Source organism: Gallinula chloropus (genome assembly GCF_964237585.1).
Source record: "Gallinula chloropus genome assembly, chromosome: 3".
NCBI classification, from domain to species: Eukaryota; Metazoa; Chordata; class Aves; order Gruiformes; family Rallidae; genus Gallinula; species Gallinula chloropus.
This window is the reverse complement of record NC_140087.1, coordinates 16083831-16102571: the sequence shown is the minus strand read 5'-3', so window position 1 is coordinate 16102571 and position 18741 is coordinate 16083831. Positions and strand designations below refer to the sequence as shown.

The 18741-nt window shown below is 47.5% G+C and overlaps 1 protein-coding gene across 8 annotated transcripts; it reads right to left on the bottom strand.

Moving 5' to 3' along the window:
• Positions 1-9988: 9988 nt before the first annotated feature.
• On the bottom strand, positions 9989-17189 carry COQ3 (coenzyme Q3, methyltransferase; the record flags this gene model as incomplete). 8 transcript variants are annotated; one of them, XR_014617184.1, is made up of 9 exons in its annotated part: positions 9989-10380; positions 10669-10746; positions 10838-11082; positions 11953-12112; positions 13242-13484; positions 15063-15162; positions 15319-15471; positions 15841-15964; positions 17065-17152. XR_014617184.1 is itself a non-coding variant. In XM_084261755.1 (8 exons), the coding sequence occupies 7 exons, from the start codon at positions 17150-17152 to the stop codon at positions 10886-10888; spliced, it is 1065 nt and encodes a 354-aa protein (XP_084117881.1). In that variant the 3' UTR covers positions 9989-10746; positions 10838-10885. The 8 variants fall into 8 exon arrangements, 4 of the variants coding, with proteins under 4 accessions (XP_084117881.1, XP_084117882.1, XP_084117880.1 ...); XR_014617185.1 differs by having other exon boundaries at positions 9989-10317; XR_014617182.1 differs by having other exon boundaries at positions 10669-11082.
• Positions 17190-18741: the final 1552 nt, after the last annotated feature.

Below are 18741 nucleotides of genomic sequence, written 5' to 3'. Positions count from 1 at the left end.
TCGGCAGCTGCGTAACACCAAGTCCGGTTCACACTGTCACGGGTGTGGGGCTGGGAGCCGTGCTGCTGACCCCCAGCTCATGCCCGAGTTTCCGCGGGCACGTCGGCTCTGTTACAGTGCCCGTGACCTGGTGCTGCGAGCACCCTTCACGCCTTGTGTCTCATCCCGTATTTGGGACACAAGGCGCCCCGCCACCGCACCCCAGCGCCTGGCTGCAGCTGTACATCGCCACAGGCTTCTCTAAAAAACAGACACCCAGCAGCGATTTTCTGTTTGTTTTTCTGATGCGTTATGAGGTGACGGAGGAGAACACGTCACATGCAGAGAGGTACAACGAAAGGGAAGCAATGTGACCCTGAAGAAAGGCCTTGAGATCCACCTGGCACTGAGGGTCCCAGTTCTCCCTTGCCTGCAGTTCCAGCGGGAGCCTTGGGTGTTCTCTGACAGTGTGAGTGGGACCTGGTGTTGCATTCTGACAAATATTCACAGCTCTGCACATCATGCCAACCCTAAAACACTAATAGTGCCCTTTGCTGTCTGATTGATACATTGCCTAAACACTTAGTTCTCTAGTAAATGCTGTGGTGCGTACACAGCCAGTCCGAAAAGCTCCCACGAGTTAGATATTTCATTATGCCATCAGGGGCAAGAGAAATGACACGATTCCTCACACAAATGGAGCAACTTTCAGTGCTCAGTAGGGGATAGACAGAGTCTATGACCACAGCTTTGTAGACACAGGGCATGGGACAGATTAGACAAGGCAGGAAGATGAGAGCTCTAAGTAAAACCATGGAGCTCAAATCTGTATCCCAACCTCTCTAAGTGCCATCTGTGGCCGGTTTTTCTGGGCGTCATCAGTGACAGCCAATGGTCTCTGCCTCCTGCCTGCACTCGCCAGGATAGCTGCTGTCCTCTGATGCTTTCCTGCAGTAGGTCCTTGCAGCATTTTGTTTTATTCCTCACTTTTAACTTGTTGTTTACAGGTATGCAGCTGCCACAGGCTACAGCGCAAGAGCCCGTGCTTGATACATAGCCTGTGTTTGATACCGTGCTGGTGCCTTGCTCTCAGGAATTAATGGGATCAGTGAGGTCCCGGGGATCTGGAAGATGTTTTTGCACAAACAGGTTGCTCCCTGCAAAACCTGCCATGCTCCTTTGCCCTCATCCTTAGAGAGGTGCTGACTGAGCACCTTCTTCACAGCTTTTACACCACTCCACGCTACAGATGATGCACAGGTAATGAAGTAAGAGAGGAAAATGAGAGCAGCAGCCTCTTCATGCCACAGCTGATCATTTGCAGCATGAGGTTTTGTTAAATTCTTTTGACAGGGCAGTGAAGAGACAAAGGAAAACACTTTTCTCTGCCACAGCACCTGCAAATCTCAGGCTGAAGATTTGTTTCAGGTGTCAGACAGCCTAATAAATCTGGACCGTCACAGCCTGGTAGCTGGTCTCAGCTTTTGCTTCTGCAAGGGAATTGCTTGCTGTGTTACAGATAAGAGGGATCCAGTTACAGATGGGATCTAAGCTTCTGTGAGGGCAGAGAAAGGTTCTGGGCATCCACATCCCAGCTGCTGCCACTGCGTGGCTTTCAGAGGCAAATGAGCTATCCTAAAACCTGTGTTTTAAATCAGTGGCCAGCATAAGCGGAGAAGATGTGACGGAGAGAAGGAAGGAAGGAGGGAATAAATCATTCATCTCAGTGCTGCCCTGGACAAGGTAGGCAAACCTGGCATCCTGAGGAAAGAATTACTGCAAATTATGCTCTGAAAGTCAGTGCTGTGTTCAGGGGGTCCAGTTTGTGCCTTTGCTGGCATTAAGATGCTGGATGGATGCAAGGCAGACTGTAAAGTGAAGCGACTGTCCACTGGTGAGGCTGCACCTCGAGTGCTGTGTCCAGTTCTGGGCTCCTCCCATAAGAATGACGTTTTGATCCTCGAGCAAGTCCAGAGAAGGGCAGCCAGGCTGGTGAAGGGGCTGGAGGGCAAATGTGCGGGTTTGGCACATTTTCTTCATATTCTTGTTAGTTCAGGGTATCCTCAGCGTGCAGAGAGCATGTGGTACCATCCCTGGTGCTGCACACGGGGTGCGAGGGGGAGCGTGGTCCTACAGCTCCCACCTTCACGCAGCTTTCAAGGTCAGCACTTCCCTCTAAGCACAACCTGTGGAGCAGCTGAGGGAGCTGGGCATGTTTAATCTGGAGAAGAGGATGCTGAGGGGAGACCTTATCACCACCTACAACTACCTGAAAGGAGGCTGTAGAGAGGTGGGCGATGGTCTCTTCAGGCAAGTGACAGGAGATAGGACAAGGGGAAATGGCACAAAGCTGTGCCAGGGCAGGTTCAGATTAGATGTTAGGGAAAAAATTTTCACTGAAAGAGTTGTCAGGGGCTGGAACAGGCTGCCCAGGGAGGGGGTTGAGTCACCATCCCTGGATGTGTTTAAAAGATGAGGTACTTAGGGATATGGTTTAGCATAGGACAGGAACGGTTGGACTTGATGATCTTAAAGCTCTTCTCCAACCTAGTGATTCTGTGAAATTAACACTTTTCTGTTTTTTATTTTGGAGCAGGGAGAATAAGAGCTATTGGTGATACACCCAGATGCCTGTCTGGCTGCAAACACACACTGAGAACCATGATCCCTCAGACACATGGTGCAGAGCAAAACAAGGTCTAACACATTGAAGTACACATTTACCTGTACTGTGCTCTAGTGCAGCTGCCTGAAGGAAGAGGGAGTAACAGAGTAAGGTAAGTAGATTTTTCCCGTTTACATAAATCTGAGCCTACTTTCTTGTAAGTCAGATGTTTCTTTTGAAGTCTGCAGTTTGATCTGGGGTCGGGGAGGCACTAACAAACTCATTAATGGTACTAGATTTTCTGCAGTGGTACGAAACCTCCTGTTGCTCATTGCGTTAACCTGCTTTTTTTCCTGTAATGTCTTTGCAGCTCTTCAAAACAGCCTGAGCTTAGCACAGCAGGCTCTGGTCTGACCTCAGTGTTTGCAGTGGATCTTTGTGGAGTCCCACCTGTATTTTGGCTGAGAACTAACTAAACATTTTAAAAACCAGGGCTCGTGCCCAGTGCCTCACCACAAGTTTTGCTCTCCCGTACTGCTGATAACTGGGTTTGAACAGCAGAGCTTCACTTGTCACATCTCCCCCATTCTCCCATCATCTCCCACACTGGTATCACCCATGGCTCTTACTCACTGCCCTCTCTCTCCCAGGCTGCCAGACTTTAGGCAACACGAAGCATTTAGCAGCTCTGTTTGTCCATAAGGGTTGTGGTTATGGGTTGCTCTGCCTGAAGCAAAAGCCTCTCACCATTCCCACGCACGGTGACCAGCTGTCCCCAGGCAAAGTGACACCTGCTTGGGTAGGACTCCTGCTTCGTGTGCAGGCAGGGCATCCTCCAGTGGTACAGAAATGCTTTCCTTCTCTGTCAAACAGCCCAAACTTACTAAGCCCTTGTCTGCAGAAGGCATAATTCAGTAGGGTTTTATGGCGAGGGCTGTTGATGAGAGGGTGAAGAAAGGCTTTTTCTTCCCTGGCAGGCTCTCCAAGATCCTTCTGAGAGAATTGCTGGCTGCTCCCAAGACTGGTTTTGTTGTAATATTAATGATCTCTCTGGGCAGCTGGAGTTTCATATACAGGTCTTTTTAATTATTCAGATAAAAATTGCCAGTGTAAAGCTGCAAAATAGTGATGCTGCATTTCCATTTGTATTCAGAAAAGGGATTGATGGTAACTTTAATGACATGCAAATTTACAAATACATAGGAAACGTGAAACAGCCAGAGTCCAGGCTATGTCTTCTGTGCCATACCAGAGCATATCTAAGCCCACATTAAGTGCAATTCCAGCAATTCCCTAGAGTTTTACCTTGCACTTTCTGGTAAACAGAAGCCACTTTCTGAGGTGATGCATACTCCCAGACTGCCCCAAATGATGTAAATAACTTGGTGTTCCTTACTTTTGCCAAAAATAAAAAGGCCTGGCCTGATACCTCCTGCTTGCTGCAGGTGGAAATACTCAGGCTGGCAGCTCCCTGCAAAGTTGGTCACATTGGTAAGTTACTAATACAGAGCCAGAAGAAGATAAATGGAAGATGATGCTCAGCTGACAGACCTACAATGTCACAATCCTTTAGTTGCTTTTACTTTATTACAAGCTCTTGGGTGACTGACAACCCGCCATGGATGCAGTTACTTTACTAGTCAGATCTTTCACGTGAAACTTTCTCAGTAGAATCATAAAATTGTTTGACTGGAAAAGACCTTTAAGATCACTGAGTCCAACCATTAACCCAGCACTGCCAAGCCTGCCACTCAACCATGTCCCAAAGCACCACATCTACACGGCTTTTAAATACCTCCAGGGATGGTGACTCAACCACATCCCTGGGCAGCCTCTTCCAGTGCTTGACAACACTTTCAGTGAATAATTTGTTCCTAATATCCAATCTAAACCTCCCCTGGCACAACTTGAGGCCATTTCCTGTTGTTCCATCCCTTGTTACTTGAAAGAAGAGACCAGCACCCACCTGGCTACAACCTCCTTTCAGGTAGTTGCAGAGAGCAGTAAGGTCTCCCCTCAGCCTCTTTTTATCCAAGCTAAAAAATCCCAGTTACCCCTGCTGTTCCTCTTAAGACTTGTGTTCTAGACCCTTCCCCAGCTTCATTGCCCTTCTTTGTACACACCCCAGCACCTCAATGACTTTCTTATAGCTAGGGGCCCAAACTGAAAGCAGCACTCGAGGTGCAGCCTCACCAGAGCTGAGCACAGGGGGATGATCACTTCCCTGGACCTGCTGTCCACACTGAGCTGCCACTTCTCCAACAGCAGGAAGGCAAACCTGGGAGTTAAACCCCAAGTTTCAGTGCTGGGGTGACAATTTGTCAGAGGGCATCAAGGTGTTGTGGTTTTGTGTGGCTGGGTTCTGGTGGAGGAGGGGTGGCTGCAGGGGTGGCTTCTGCAAGAAGCAGCCAGAAGCTCTCTCAGTCGCTAAGGCCAGTGAAGATGGGAGTGGGGGATGAGGTGCTCCAGCTAGCTTTTGCCATTGTGTGAGCTGGTTACAGTGATCTGTGGTCTCCTTTTTATTGCATTTTTTTGTTTGCTTTCATTCTTCTCTGGCTCCAGGTTGTACGTGCTTACTGTAATTCGGGACACCAAACACCAGAGCTTTTTCTATAAGCATTTTAATCTCAAAGGTGTTTCATGGCTGTTTGGGTTTTTTTAAGTTAACACAACTCATGAGGATGCAAGAGAGGTATCAGATTTATTAATGGAACACTAATGGTCTTCACCATCCTTTTAAACAGAAAAGAAAAAAATAATTATATTTTAGAAAAAGTGAATATTGATTATATTGCTGGAGTGACTCCACGTGGGAATAAAAGCACAATAAAATGCAGATCAAAGTATATATCCTGAATTCCTGATTAATGCACTGAGAGGTGGCTGTGCAATTAATGCATGTTAGAAGTCCAGGCAGGCCAGGTGATTTTATATCCTAGGTGAAATCCCAGCCCTTCCCATAGATTAAAACATCATTTTATATTGCTTAAAGAAAATGGGACAAGTGTCAATACAAGTAAAGCCTGCTGTTAGCACAAACTTTAAATAATTACAATTTTGTCCTAATAGCTGGAGGAACCAGAGGAAATGCAGGCAGCTTTTTATCATCAGAACATCACCTGAAAATAATATTTTTATTCAAATTTATAGCACTATTCAGCCTGAGCAGAACCATAGTATTTTGACAGGGCTATAAACGCAGTGTTCTCTTCCCCCTGGCAAAGGGGCTGGGGAAAACAGACAGCTGTGACAGCAAGGCAGCGTGTTACATACAGAGAACTACTTTTTGTTCACTCATCACAAAGCTGGAGACAAGGGAACAACATTCACCCCAAGCTGGAAAAACAGGAAGTTATTCTGAGACAGCACAGAACCAAAGAGACCCCAAAGTTTATTCAGAGGTCGTGAAGGATGGCTGGACACGAAGTGTTACTGTTCCCTCGCACGCTTGGCAAAGCCCAGCAGAGGCAGGAGAGGAGAAGCAGCGGTTTGAGGACCTCAGAGGGGAGGCATGGGGAAGAGAAGTTCTGTATTTAGGCATTTTTCCCCTTGAATATTAGGAATTTCATTCAAATGTTGATTGAAGTCAACAGTGTAGCAGTTTAGGACAGAAGTTGCTCTTACCTGTGGGCATCCTGGGATAGCCAATGAAGTTCTGCTCCAGCACATGCTGAAAGGAAATGAAGTGCAAAGTAGTACAGTGGAAGCTCAACCGCAAGCAGTGTGGCAAGAGATCCTCCACACAGACAGGGGAGCGCCACGAAGGAGGGAGGTGGCAGCTACTCCTGATGACTAAGTGACCAGTACTCGGTCAGGAGCTTGGCAAAGGTGTAGGCATCTGGAACAAGGTGCTGGAGGTTAACACGCAAGAGGCTGTGAACACCTGAACTGTTGTGCTTCAGTCTGACACCAAGGGGCTCTCCCAGCTGCCAGTGGCTCCTCTCCAAAGGCATGCCAAACCCGACTGCCCCCTTTGCTTCCCTCTTGTCTCCATCAGAATCGTATTTATCTGCCAAGCATCATTCTTCCCTTCACAGCCTCTGGCTTTCTGATGCAGGCGCAGTGTCAGCGCCGACGGGGTGATTCACGCTGGGCCTCGGTTCTTCTCCGCCATCAGGCTGGCCAGTTACAGAAGCTGGGCCTTTTGACTTTGAGCCTCTCAACTGCATGCCATTATGCCTTTCAAGCATTCCTTAGAAGCGTGTGGAAAATAAGCTTGTTTTGTTGTTTGCTTGTTTTAATTAAAGGTGAGATTTTAACATGATAGAACTTGAGAAGCCACTTTCAGAAGTAAACTTTATACAAAGCAGCCTTTTTCATGTTGCTACTCACAGCCACTACATTTTCCCTTTCCCACTGCACTGTCCCTCTTTCTTCATTCCCTAGGAACCTGACACAGGGTGCTTGGGGGAAAATGCACGTAAAGAAACCAGAAAGTTCTGCAAAATTGGCTGTGAAAGGTCACAGGACACCAAGGAACAGTGGGCACTGAGTCAGCGTAACGGGACGTCATGAAAACTTCAAGTTCTTAGTCAAAAAGGAGATTAAATGCCAACCTCATACTACTCAACCTCGGCTTGAGTGCAAGTGATGTTTTGGTTACTGTCTGAAGGTGTCGTGCTGCAAGACAGGGTGAGCCACCCTGAGAGCTTACTGCCCCTACCCTCTCCCTCGACACGTGCTCCCACTGCTTACCTCCACACTGGCACTGCTCCTTGCCAGGGACAAAACTCACCTCCCTGACCAGCACAACCAGCACCAGCACCCCATAGGAGAGAGAAAAGATAGACAGACAGACAGAAAAAATAATAAGTTTACAAGGCAGTTAAGCATCAGTCTCAGCAGAGGGCTGGGACTGTGTCGGGCGATGCGGGGGGAGGTCAGACAGCATGATGAGCCACGTCAGAGCTGAGATCACCCTGAACAGCATAGGTTGCTCTGTTGGATTTTCTTGGCCAGATCAGCTCCTTGCTCTGGTTTGTTGTGTTGCAGGGAAAAAAATGGCTGGGAATAGGACAGTTAAGGGTCCACACGTGGCAACAGATGCAGAGGCTGAAAAAGAAGGAGCCCCCACTATGACCTCTTTCCAATCTCAAGGTAACAACCACCTCTTGCCTCAGCCCAGCTCCAGCTGTGTGCCTGGTGCTATAATATTAATTCTTTTACCTCCTACCATCACTACCCCTGTAAGCACTGAAGCTTCATCCTGATGAACAACTTGCAAAGGGAAAGCCAAAAGATTACACATTTATTTGACTTCAATTCTGTCCATTCCAACAAAACTATTACATTTTCTCAGCAACCACAGCAAAGAGACACATGGCATCTCAACTGGTTTCCTGTGCACAGATTTTTAAGGAAAAAAAAATGTTGCTGCAGCATGAAATTGCTTACACTGTCAGAGGCACATTTAGGAATAACACAAGAATTTTAAAAAGCTAAAAAGCAAGGGGTAGGATGTTCCTGCAACGTTTGATAGCACACCAATGATCCCTACTGCAATCATTTAGTTTCTAGCTTAAAAAGAGGAGGTTTTAACTAGAGCCACAAAATGCCACCAGGTAAGGAAGTTAGGTTACTCCAGCAGAAGAGGGAAACTGACAGCTAGAGACTGAGGATAGAGAGTACAGGCCATCTGGAGCCAAGCCATGGGTACAAGGACCTGTTCAAGCAGTCCCTGCTCTCCTGTCCCCTGTGGAGGGCTGACCCTGGCTGGAGGCCTGCCAGGAGCTTGCTCCAGCATGGGCTTCCCAGGGGGTCACAGCCTCCTTTGGAGGGATCCACCTGCTCCAGCGCGGGCTCCTCCATGGGTTGCAGGTGGGATCTCTGCCCCACCATCATCCTTCATGGGCTGCAGGGGGACAGCCTGCCTCACCATGGGTTTCTCCACGGGCTGCAGGGGAATCTTTCTCTTCAGCACCTGAGCACCTCCTCCCCGCCTCTTCTTCTCTGGCCTTGGTGTCTGCACAGTTTCTTACATCTTCTCGCTCCTGTGTCTGAAAAAGGTGCCACTTCTTTTGTTTTATCCCTTCTTAGATACATGATCCCAGAGGTGCCATCATCATCATCACTGACTGGCTCAGCCTTGGTCTGTCTTGGAGCCGGCTGGTATTGGCTCTGCTGGACACAGGGGAAGCTTCTGGCAGCAGCCACCTTGTAGCACCTCCCCCACCAAAGCTTTGCCACACAAACCCACAGCACCCCCACACTCATTACACTGTCCCAGGTTGACACAGGGCTCCTACACACAGATGCTTGCAATAAGGTTTTTGTCAAAAAACGGGGGTAACTATGGACAACCAGGTCCACATGCTTGCTGCTTAAATGCCAGCCACTGTTAATTTGGTATGAGAGCCCTCTGTGAGCCCGGGCAGAGAACCCAAGCAGCACCAAGGGCTTTTTGTGCTAGGTGCAACAGAAACAGCAGTGAAAAAAACCCAGTTCCTTTGTCAGGCAGCTCATGGTTTAATGAAAAAATACAAGGAACAAGCAAGCAGGAAGAAAGGAAAGGGTGAGAAAGGGTAATAGCTGTTTACCCAAACATCTGGATTTAGGAAACAGGTGAATGAGGGACTGTGTCCCCCTTGGGGGATGTTTCTAGTGGGTACCCCAGGAATCTGTCCAGGTCTCAGTGCTTTTCAGACACTGTTTCTTTCAATGCACTGTTCGTAAAATCAGTCACACAGTTGTAAGTAACTTCCATCTAAGCTGATCACTCAGCTAGGGGCACTCACTCATGTGCCTAAACACACCCTTAGGAACAAAGCTCCTGGTTATCTGCTCTTGCTCCACATTGTTCCCAGCATGGCTCCTCTCCTGAACTCTACCTGATGCGTGGCCAAAGCAGCAGAGGCTCAGGCATGAAAGGAGAACGGCCAGCAGAAGCAGGAGGGCTCTGTCCCTCCTACAGACAGCAGTAGCCAGGCCCTCACCGAAATGCTGTGTCTGCTTCCACTGCCACGCTTCAGCAGGGATGTTTACCACCAAATGTTACACCAAGCCAGAAACTACACAGCTGGAGAGATCATTTCAGTCCATTTTATCCAAGAGAAAATTAAGGCGTGGCTTGGCCTAAAGCCACACGGGCTACATTCACTAGACAGAGACAGGTGGTAACAGAGGTCCTTCACCCGGAAAATGAAGATGTTAGGGCATCACTGGCTGGGATCTCGGGTTAGACCACTTCAACTGACAACTTCTGGAACAATTTACCTATCAACGCAAAAGTGCAATGCAATAATTTAGCCCATCACACCTCTACAGCAGGAAAAACGCAGTAGTAGCATAAAAATCCCCATGCCCTCTCTAACAACCACCCAAAAAACGATTTCATTTTTATCCCTGCAAAATAAAATTTAAAAAATAAACAATTTTATTTACCTGTATACAGGCAGAGAGAGGCAGAGAAAGAAGGAAAGAGATAAAACCACAGATACACACAAGACATTTTATTTAGACAGTCCTACTTCACTGCAGATCAAGACTTTCCTTAACCTGGCCCCAGGACTTTAAGACTGAGCAGGTCAATCCTGGGACAGAGTGCCAATCCATCGCTTTCATAGCACAGAGCTCTGGCTGCTTTGTAAAGTATTACCTGCAACTCCCCTTGGCTTGGGTAGAGTGTTGAAGCAAGAGGCACAGATACAAGAACTTTTGTGGTGAAGAGCTTTCTGACAGCTGAGCTCTGGTCTGGGACACTCTTCTTCCTCCACTGCAGTGTCAGCTCACATCAACTGCAGAAACAGCATGACCCAACAGAGAAGGTTTGCTGCACTCTTCTATTTATTTTTTGTCCTCTAAGTGAGAAGATATAATATAGAAATAAGCACTTGTGGTTTTTAAGTATTTTGTGTATTTTAACTGGATTGGACCAGTAACTTAACTGTCTAAGGCATTTTATTTATCATACACAGTTGTGTTTTTAAGCTGGCTGTACATTTAAGCTACTGCTCTATGGAGATCTGGGTTCTCTTAGTGGGACTGAAAACGCCACCACATATAAGAGCTTCCTCCAAGCTACTGCCACGGGAATTTGCATTTCCCTGTCCAACAATCTGGAACTACTTTCTTATAAAAATACTTACTCTTTAAGAGCCTTGCTCACTTCGCTCTTAAACGGTTCCTGAGATAATGGGCACTTGTGTTTTTCTTCTGAGACTGCCCTAAAATATTTGGCAAAAAATAGCATAACCATTAATGCAGATAGCAAGCTGCTTGTTAAAAAGAGGTTTTATTGTGTCCATCGGGGAAAACCTTCTTTGCTGTTCCTGGCGGCAGTCTGGCACCACACCTCCCAGGCAGTCACGCTCCAGTGCCAGCTGTGGCCGAGGGCTGTTCGCCTGTCACCTCCACCGGGGTGTCCGCTGGGTCCGACTGTCCCTGAGCCCCGGATCTCACCGCGTGCAGCGCATAGTTCACGCTGGTGCTCTCCATCCAGCTCCACGAGCCCGAGAGGGGATTGTACAACATCCCGTTCACAGCCTTGACTGAAAAGCCATCTAGCAAAGAAAGAAGCCATGAAACGACGGGTGAAGACTGTAAGTCACCACAACAGCAAACCCCTTAGAACAGCAAGTCAAAAACACACTTATTCCTCCGAGCTGGGAGGTAGAGCCAGCCATGCACCACGAGCACGCTACACAGTGAGCCAGGGCTGGATGGTGAGCCATGGCTACACAGTGAGCCAGGGCTGTATGGGTGAGCCACACAAACACTCAGTGAGAGAGTTTTATAGCATCTGCTGGGAAGGAGGGTACTGAGCAGAACCCTTCCTGCCTCAGTGCTCTGCCTATTTTAAAAGCAATCAAACCAGGGCAATTTAACTATTTCCTCAAGTCAGTATCACGTGGTTTCTCTAGGACTGACCAACGGATTTGGGTAGGTTTCATCTTCTCCTTTCTGAAGAAATGTTTCAGTAACATAATCCGAATAAAGAACATGGAGCAGCAAATTACAATAAAAACCCCTTACTCCCAAGGGAAGGGAATGCAGTGGCAGCAGCTCTGGAGTGCCAAGACAGTTCTTTTCTCCAACCTGACCTAGAGCACAGGAACCACTCCAGTGCATACACTCTGTCACCAGAACAGGGTGGGAAACCTTGGCATTTCCATTCAGGCTGTCACACAGAGGGTGGCTGTGACAGCGGTTGTGTTTAAACAATCCCTGAGTTCTTAGGACTCCACTTTAGTTACTGTGTGCAAAATCCAGTAAGCAGCAGTGTCTTTAAACCAGAATTTATAACACAGGACTTGTAACTCACCCAGGAAAAGCCATGTATGGCTGCCAGCACTCACCCAACCCAGCTCACCCCCTTCCCATTTCTGCAGGGACCATTTGGATACCCCCAGCATTCCCACCATCAGGCTTACTTGATTCCAGGAGGTGCTCCAGCTCTTCTGGGGGTACAAACTTCTCCCACTCATGCGTTCCTTCTGGTACAATGCCTATTATTTTTTCTGCAACCACAATCCCCAGGATGTAGGACAACTGTGTTTTATTGATTGTTGTAATGAATAAAGAACCTTCAGGCTAATTAAAAGATTAAAACGTCCAATTAGAAGAAATTTTGGTTTTAATTGTAAATTTAATCACATTAAAACACATAATTTGTCTGTCTGCTCCAAGGGTAAGAACTAATTTCATCCCAGGATAGATATTTACCAGCAAACCATTTACATACAGCAAATACAATGTTCTAACAGTATGACACAGTAGTCCTGAAAGAGTCAACAAAATCGAAGTCTTGTGTGGTCTGAAAACCATTTCTGTGCCCAAAAAAAAGCCTCTAACAAAGTCCCTTGTACCATAACATTGCCCAGGAAACAGATAAATAAAATGGCATTGAGCTATATAGAACACCTATTGTAAAAAGAAACATTTGTAAACATTAAAATTGAAAGAAAATGTGCAATACTCCTTCATTTTTCAGACTGCTCAGTGCCCTAAATTTGGTTTTAGATAATTATGAGGCCACACAAGAAAGCCAGAAATGAACTCTAACACCTTAAAAGACCACTTGGTAGAAACAAGGATAGTTTTATGCCTCCAATGGGCCAAGCATTAGGTAAGGTTTCCATTCCAATAATCCACATTCCTTCTTATGACCAGAGTGTGAAATCAAGAGATTAAAGAAGAGCTGTTGCTTGTGCTCTGGGCCTACTGTCCCTCTTCACCAACGAAATAACATCAAGAGGAATCAAACAACACTGATTGTCTCCAAGCACAACTATGGTTGCTTTAAACACAATCCAGGAGCACATCTGGCACTGTGCTAGAGCTGGAACAAAACCCTGTGAGTCAGAAACATCACTGCAGTCTGTTTCAGTGCAGGGTGCACCACTGCCATGTTCCCTCTCACTAGATGAAACCAGACCCTCGATTTCTTAGGGGCTCAATGCAAAGCAACCAGGTGATGCAGTGAACACCTTCCCAAGGCAGGGCTAGGGAAATAAATTTCCTCTTCAGTTACCAAAGTTGGGAAGATGTACCTGCATCATGGAGGAGAATGGAAGGCACTTCTGGAGTACGAATCAGATCTCAAGCGCTTCAAGGTGGAGGAACAAATGCAGATTTAGATGCTTTCACACGCCCTCAAACAAAATTCTTCACAGTAAAAGAGAATAAATATTCCCAATAATGAAAGCAAAAAGTCTCTTACCTTTAACACCTGAGAGCAACACTTGATAAACATTTCGAGGTCAGCCACATGCTCCACTACTTCAGAAGCTACAATTACATCAAAGGTTTCCATCGACTCTTCCACAATCTCCTCCAGTGAACTGGACTTGTACTGTATTCTCTTGGCCAGGACCGGATCAAATGACTTGTGCCGCTCTGCTGTTCTAATGTTGTCCTCCAGAGGATCAATTCCAGTAACTGAAGCTCCCAGCCTACCTAGAGGCTAATAGTGCAGAGGGTAATTTATTGTCTGTGTGAAAACAATTTAGTTAAAGGTTTCTCCAGCTTTGCAACGTACATACAAGGTGCAGACAACACCTACCAGAGCACAAGACACACAATAGTAAACGATGAGTTCTGATGCAGCAGTTTTATTTTAAATGTTCATTAAAGCAATGAAACCCTTAGATCTGGGGGAGGCAGTGTTAATGTTCTTGGGAAACTGTAGACTGGAATGTACACATTTAAATCTTCTTTTAGAGTAAATTGTTCTGAAGCCGTTTTATTACACCAAATAAAGCTTTATTCCATTATTACCCTCTGATAGAGGAAAAACAAAGTGGGGGAAACAATGCCATATTTAATTACTGTCATTACTTTCTTCAACATCCACCTGTAATGGTAAATCCTCATATCTTTTTAATGGTTACTTAATATATGATTATCTCTGGGACTTTCTCACTGCTGAGAACTAAACACTGATGTTTACTAGGATAGCATCAGGCTTGGCTGTCACTCAAGTTTCTACAGTGTCTTCTTACTCACAGGTTAACACCTCAGCCATCACCTCTTTTGAAACTGAAACAGGCTGAAGAACATGACCACATGTATGTTATTCCAACCTGAAGTTCACCGGTTGCTCAGCCTGAGAAGGTGATGCAGCACAGCAGCTTTGCCAGCCCTGTCGCAGAGCGGGCTCTCTGAAGACTACAGGAATTTGCTCACAATAAAAGAAAATTAAAAAGAAGAAAACCCACCAAAGCCCAACAAAAAACCCCAAAACACAGGGAGAGATTCGTGTCCCTTTGTAACACCTCATTTCAGATGCTGATAGAGTTCCCACAGAAAATTGTCCGAACCTGTAATCCTAAATTCCCCCCCAGTCCACTGACAGGATACAGCACCATCAGGAGGAACCCTGTGCAGCCCAAGGGTTCCACCAGAGACAGCTGCTTCTGAGCCCCAAGTTTGTGCAGACTCCTCAGGAAGCCCCTGTAGCATCAGCCCTTGTACCAGGAGCAGCTCACCTGACAGAGGGGAGGTATGTCTCGACGTTATTCCATACTTTTCCCATGAGAAGAAAGCAAAGGCAAGAATCCTCACCCCCCCAACAGAAAGAAATTGAAGTAAAATCAAATCAATGAACATGTAAGAACAAGTTTATAATAAAAAATACTTCTTTGGTGACAAGGATTATCATGAATAAAATATTCTTGTCTAGGCTTGTAAATTAAAAAGAAGAAAAAAAGAGTGTTTTCATAATGTGACCGCCCAGAGAACACTCACAGACTTTTACATCATTCTTCCCCTCTCCTTTTCTTGACAGTGTTTGAAATCTTATTTTCCTGATGAACCTCAGGGTTTTAGAACCTCTCATTACCAACTCCCTCCTGTTCTGTAAAACCACTATGCTAAACATATTCTATGGGGTTCATGGCACATGCTGCACTCCAAAACATTCAGTAACTGATGTATCACAGAAGAGAAAAGCTCCTCCTTGGAGGATCAGAAAATTAAGCAGTGTAACAGTAAAACAATTCAAATACTTTGTATGCTTTGTAACAAACACGCTGCTTCTTACCTCACTCAGCAGCCCACCACCACAGCCAACATCGAGAATCTTTACTCCAGAAAGTGGACTTCCTAGGCTGTAACTGCTACTCATGCTCAACAGGGTATCTCTGAAAGAACAGGGATGTGACTAAGGGCAAACACACAAGGTAGTATCACAGATGCAACACGCAGTTATTTCAATTATTGGGAACTGTTTTATCTTTCTGAGGTTATGCACAAATAGCATGTATTTAAAAAAAAAAATCTGTCTTCAAGAACTGTACCTAATAAATGGCACTCTAATGTCATTCATGGAATGAAGGGCTGAATATTCTCCATCTTCATCCCACCACTTCTGTGCAAGGAGCTGGAATTTTTTCATTTCCTTTGGATCCACTGATGAGTGTGAAGTGCTGAAAAGTCTCTTCCCAGTGAGCCTAAGTAACGAAAAGCTGAACGTCATGACCCTAATACTGGTATTTCAAGCCAGCTGAAATACAGGAAAAACAAATCCTGCATCAGAAAAAAATAAAACATGCAGCTTGTGTCCCTTCAGCAATTCTAGCTATGCTCAATTAAAAACAAACAGCAGATTTTATGCACCCTACATAAAACATATCTACCAAAAGATGGCTGCACACCTGTCATTTTTAAGATAGTAATTAATAAAAGTAGGCCACATCCAGCATTTAAACATCTGAGGGATTTAAAAATTACTTCGTGTGACATTGTCACAAAGTAAAATTAAATTGTTATAGAAAATGGTCGTCCTTGTCACGCAGGATTATTTCAGACACAATACTTACATGGGACCCTTTGTTTCTGTCAGAGAGACAGGCAAAGAAGTACTAGATTTCAGCTGCATTTTCCAGTTGCAGTTCTGAGGGGTACCTCTCACGCCTGTCTGAAAAGACAGATCAGTGTGGTCATCTGCATAGATAAAAGAAAGGCAGCTGAACGGAAAACATCAGCTTTATGAGAGCTCACAGACCAAAAACCCCCCTAGTTTAACTGAGCCACTCTACAAGAGCACTGACGGTGCCAACCTTCGCACTTTGCTTGCTGTCACACTTAGGGAGCGCGTGGGGATTAAATAAGAGCGCATACCATAGTTTGCCCCCCGAATTACGCAGACGCCGTTTTTCAGAGCGTGAACGGAAAGGGACTTTTCACGCCGCCGAAACGCTTCCACCGGTGAGAATCTGGCTCACGCCTTTACTCTGACCGCAAGACGCGGTGACCCACGGCGCCACTGCGGACTGGAGCAAGCGATAACCGCCTGCAGGCTCACTGGGCACCGTGTGAAGCGGTAAGGAAGCGTGCGCAAGAAAACCGCACGGGAACTGCAGGCAGGCCAAGGGCAGCAGCTTGAAAACCGCTCTCCCCGCCTGCCTGGCTGGGTGCTACCCACGCTTGGTGACCGGCCGCCCCAAACTACAGCAGCGCTTCACCCCCCCACCCCCCACCCTGAGTTACAGCCCCTTCAAGGCCGCAGGGAGCAATGGACCTTCGGGAATACAACCAGGCCAAAGAGCTGCACAGGGGCCAAGGAGGCGGCAGGGGGTCAGACCGGGTGAGCAGAGGCTCGGCCGGCCTGGAGAGAGCTCTGCCGGAGGTGTGAGAGCCCCCCGCGGCCTGCCACACAAGGCCTGACGGGCTGGCGCTGGTTAGACCGGCTCTGCGTTAGCAGCACGACCGCGAGCACGAACATGGTGCGTGTGAGCCGGTGGCACAGGCTGGCGGGCGCAGCCGCGCACCAGCGCCGCTCCGCTGCAGGAGAAAAGCGGCAGCGGCCCAGCGCAGCGGAGCGGCGGTCACCAGGCCGCTCCCGCCGGGGCCAGGGAGGTGGGAGGTTTGCTGGGACCCTGTAGGGCGGGGGTGAAGGGACACCCAGTTAGGCCGCCTCAGCCGCCGGGTTGAAGAGGGACGGTCCAGCACCGCCACCCGGCCCGGTACCGCCGCCCCTGGAATCGTCACCGAGCCGGAGCCCCCCCCTCCACCGCGCCCTCTGCGCCTGCCCGCCTTCTCACCGCCCGCAGCCCCCGGCAGCGCGGCCGCCATCCGCCGGTGCCCGAGGGCGCGGGTGAGGGCACGGACCGCCCCGCCGCCTCCCCACATCGTCGCGGCCGCCGCCGAAGCACCGCGCTCGCCCCGCCCCGCTCGGCGTGCCGGGCGTGCGACGGCGACACGGTGCCGGCTGCCTCTCGGGGCGGGCGCCGGGAAGGTTGGTTCCGGCCGGGGCTGTGTCAGGCGCTGTGAGGCCTCACGGCCGGGTGCGGTGGGGCGGGAGCGGCCGCGGGGCAACCGCCGTTTGGAGGGCTTTATTAAGTGTATTTATAATAGCAGTAACATTGGTATTTATAAAATGGAAGCCATGGCTTCACCGGGAAGCTCTGCTGAAAATTAACAGTGATTTCATTTAAACTGATGCCCTCTGGCTCCTGCGTGCCTTGGGACAAGAAAACATTCCTTCAGCAGCTGCCTGCTGGGAAGCCAGAGTGATCAGCCACCGGCTGCTTTTAATTCCGAGTCAAGCCCTGGACTTGAAGAAGGCCCAAACGACAGAAGGCGGCCCTTCTTCTGGGAGAGAAGCCGTACACAAAAGCCTGTGGCACAGAGCAGAGCTCTTGGGCCCCAAAGTAGCCGGGCTTGAGACAGAGTCCCGAGTGCTTCCTCTGGGGAACCATCCCAGCTGGTTTGGAGCTGCCTGTCCCGTGCTTCGAGTGCACAGCCCAGGTTGCAGCCTGGGAGGGACTGGCCTGCCTTCCCCACTCCCTCACCCGGGCACTGCGGCCCAGGGCCCCCAGCTACTGAATGAAACAGCTCAAAGCCCTTCCCACTAAGGCACATGGACAAAACGATGTGCGAAACTAACTGTTCCTTCCAAGTGTGCTGCTGCATACTGTTTTGCAAATTAATTGGTAACTTTTCACATAATTAGCACACCAAAGGTAAAATCTGGAGGGAGAGAACCAATCCTTACGTGGCTGTTGTTTTTGTATTTGCAGTTTTCAAAATTTCAGTAACAGGCAGGTAAGTAAGTGCACACTGGGAAGTGGTTTACTTAATGGGATAAGCTGCTTTTAAACAAGAGGTAGCTATTCCATTTTTGTATTGTTAAACAGGTTTTAAAATAACAGCAGCTATGAGCAGCAGACTAGACACTAACCTCTTCCGCAGGACAGGGCTTCTAACAAATAAACAGTTGTGGGTTTTTTTGTCTGAAACCAGTTACCATACCAGATTCACAGAGTGTGCAGTCGATGAGAATACTTTACCAAACTATTTGTTTGGACTAACCATGGCTGCAGTCAGTTCTTGTTCTTAGATGGCATCAACGTGTACCTTGGGGTACAGGCTCACATTGGGGTTGTTGTCATCACCTTCAAAACAATTATTTGCATGGAAACCACTTCTCAGGTGATTCCACTGCATCTTATTTTTTAAAAAGTGTGAAGGGAACTGCCTCAGAGTCGCTGCATGACATTCAGAACTGTAATGTTTCCCTGCAGTGCACAAGCACTGAAGTACTTTCAAGTATTAAAAAATGTAAAACAACCACCAAATGCAGACTTTTCCAAAATGATGCATTCCCATTTTTGTATATATTTGCACATGTTTTAATTTAAGATCGCTTCAGATGTATGGAATTAAGGACTGGATGTTATTATTGCCTTTACCATCAAAAACCATTCATAAGGAAGTTA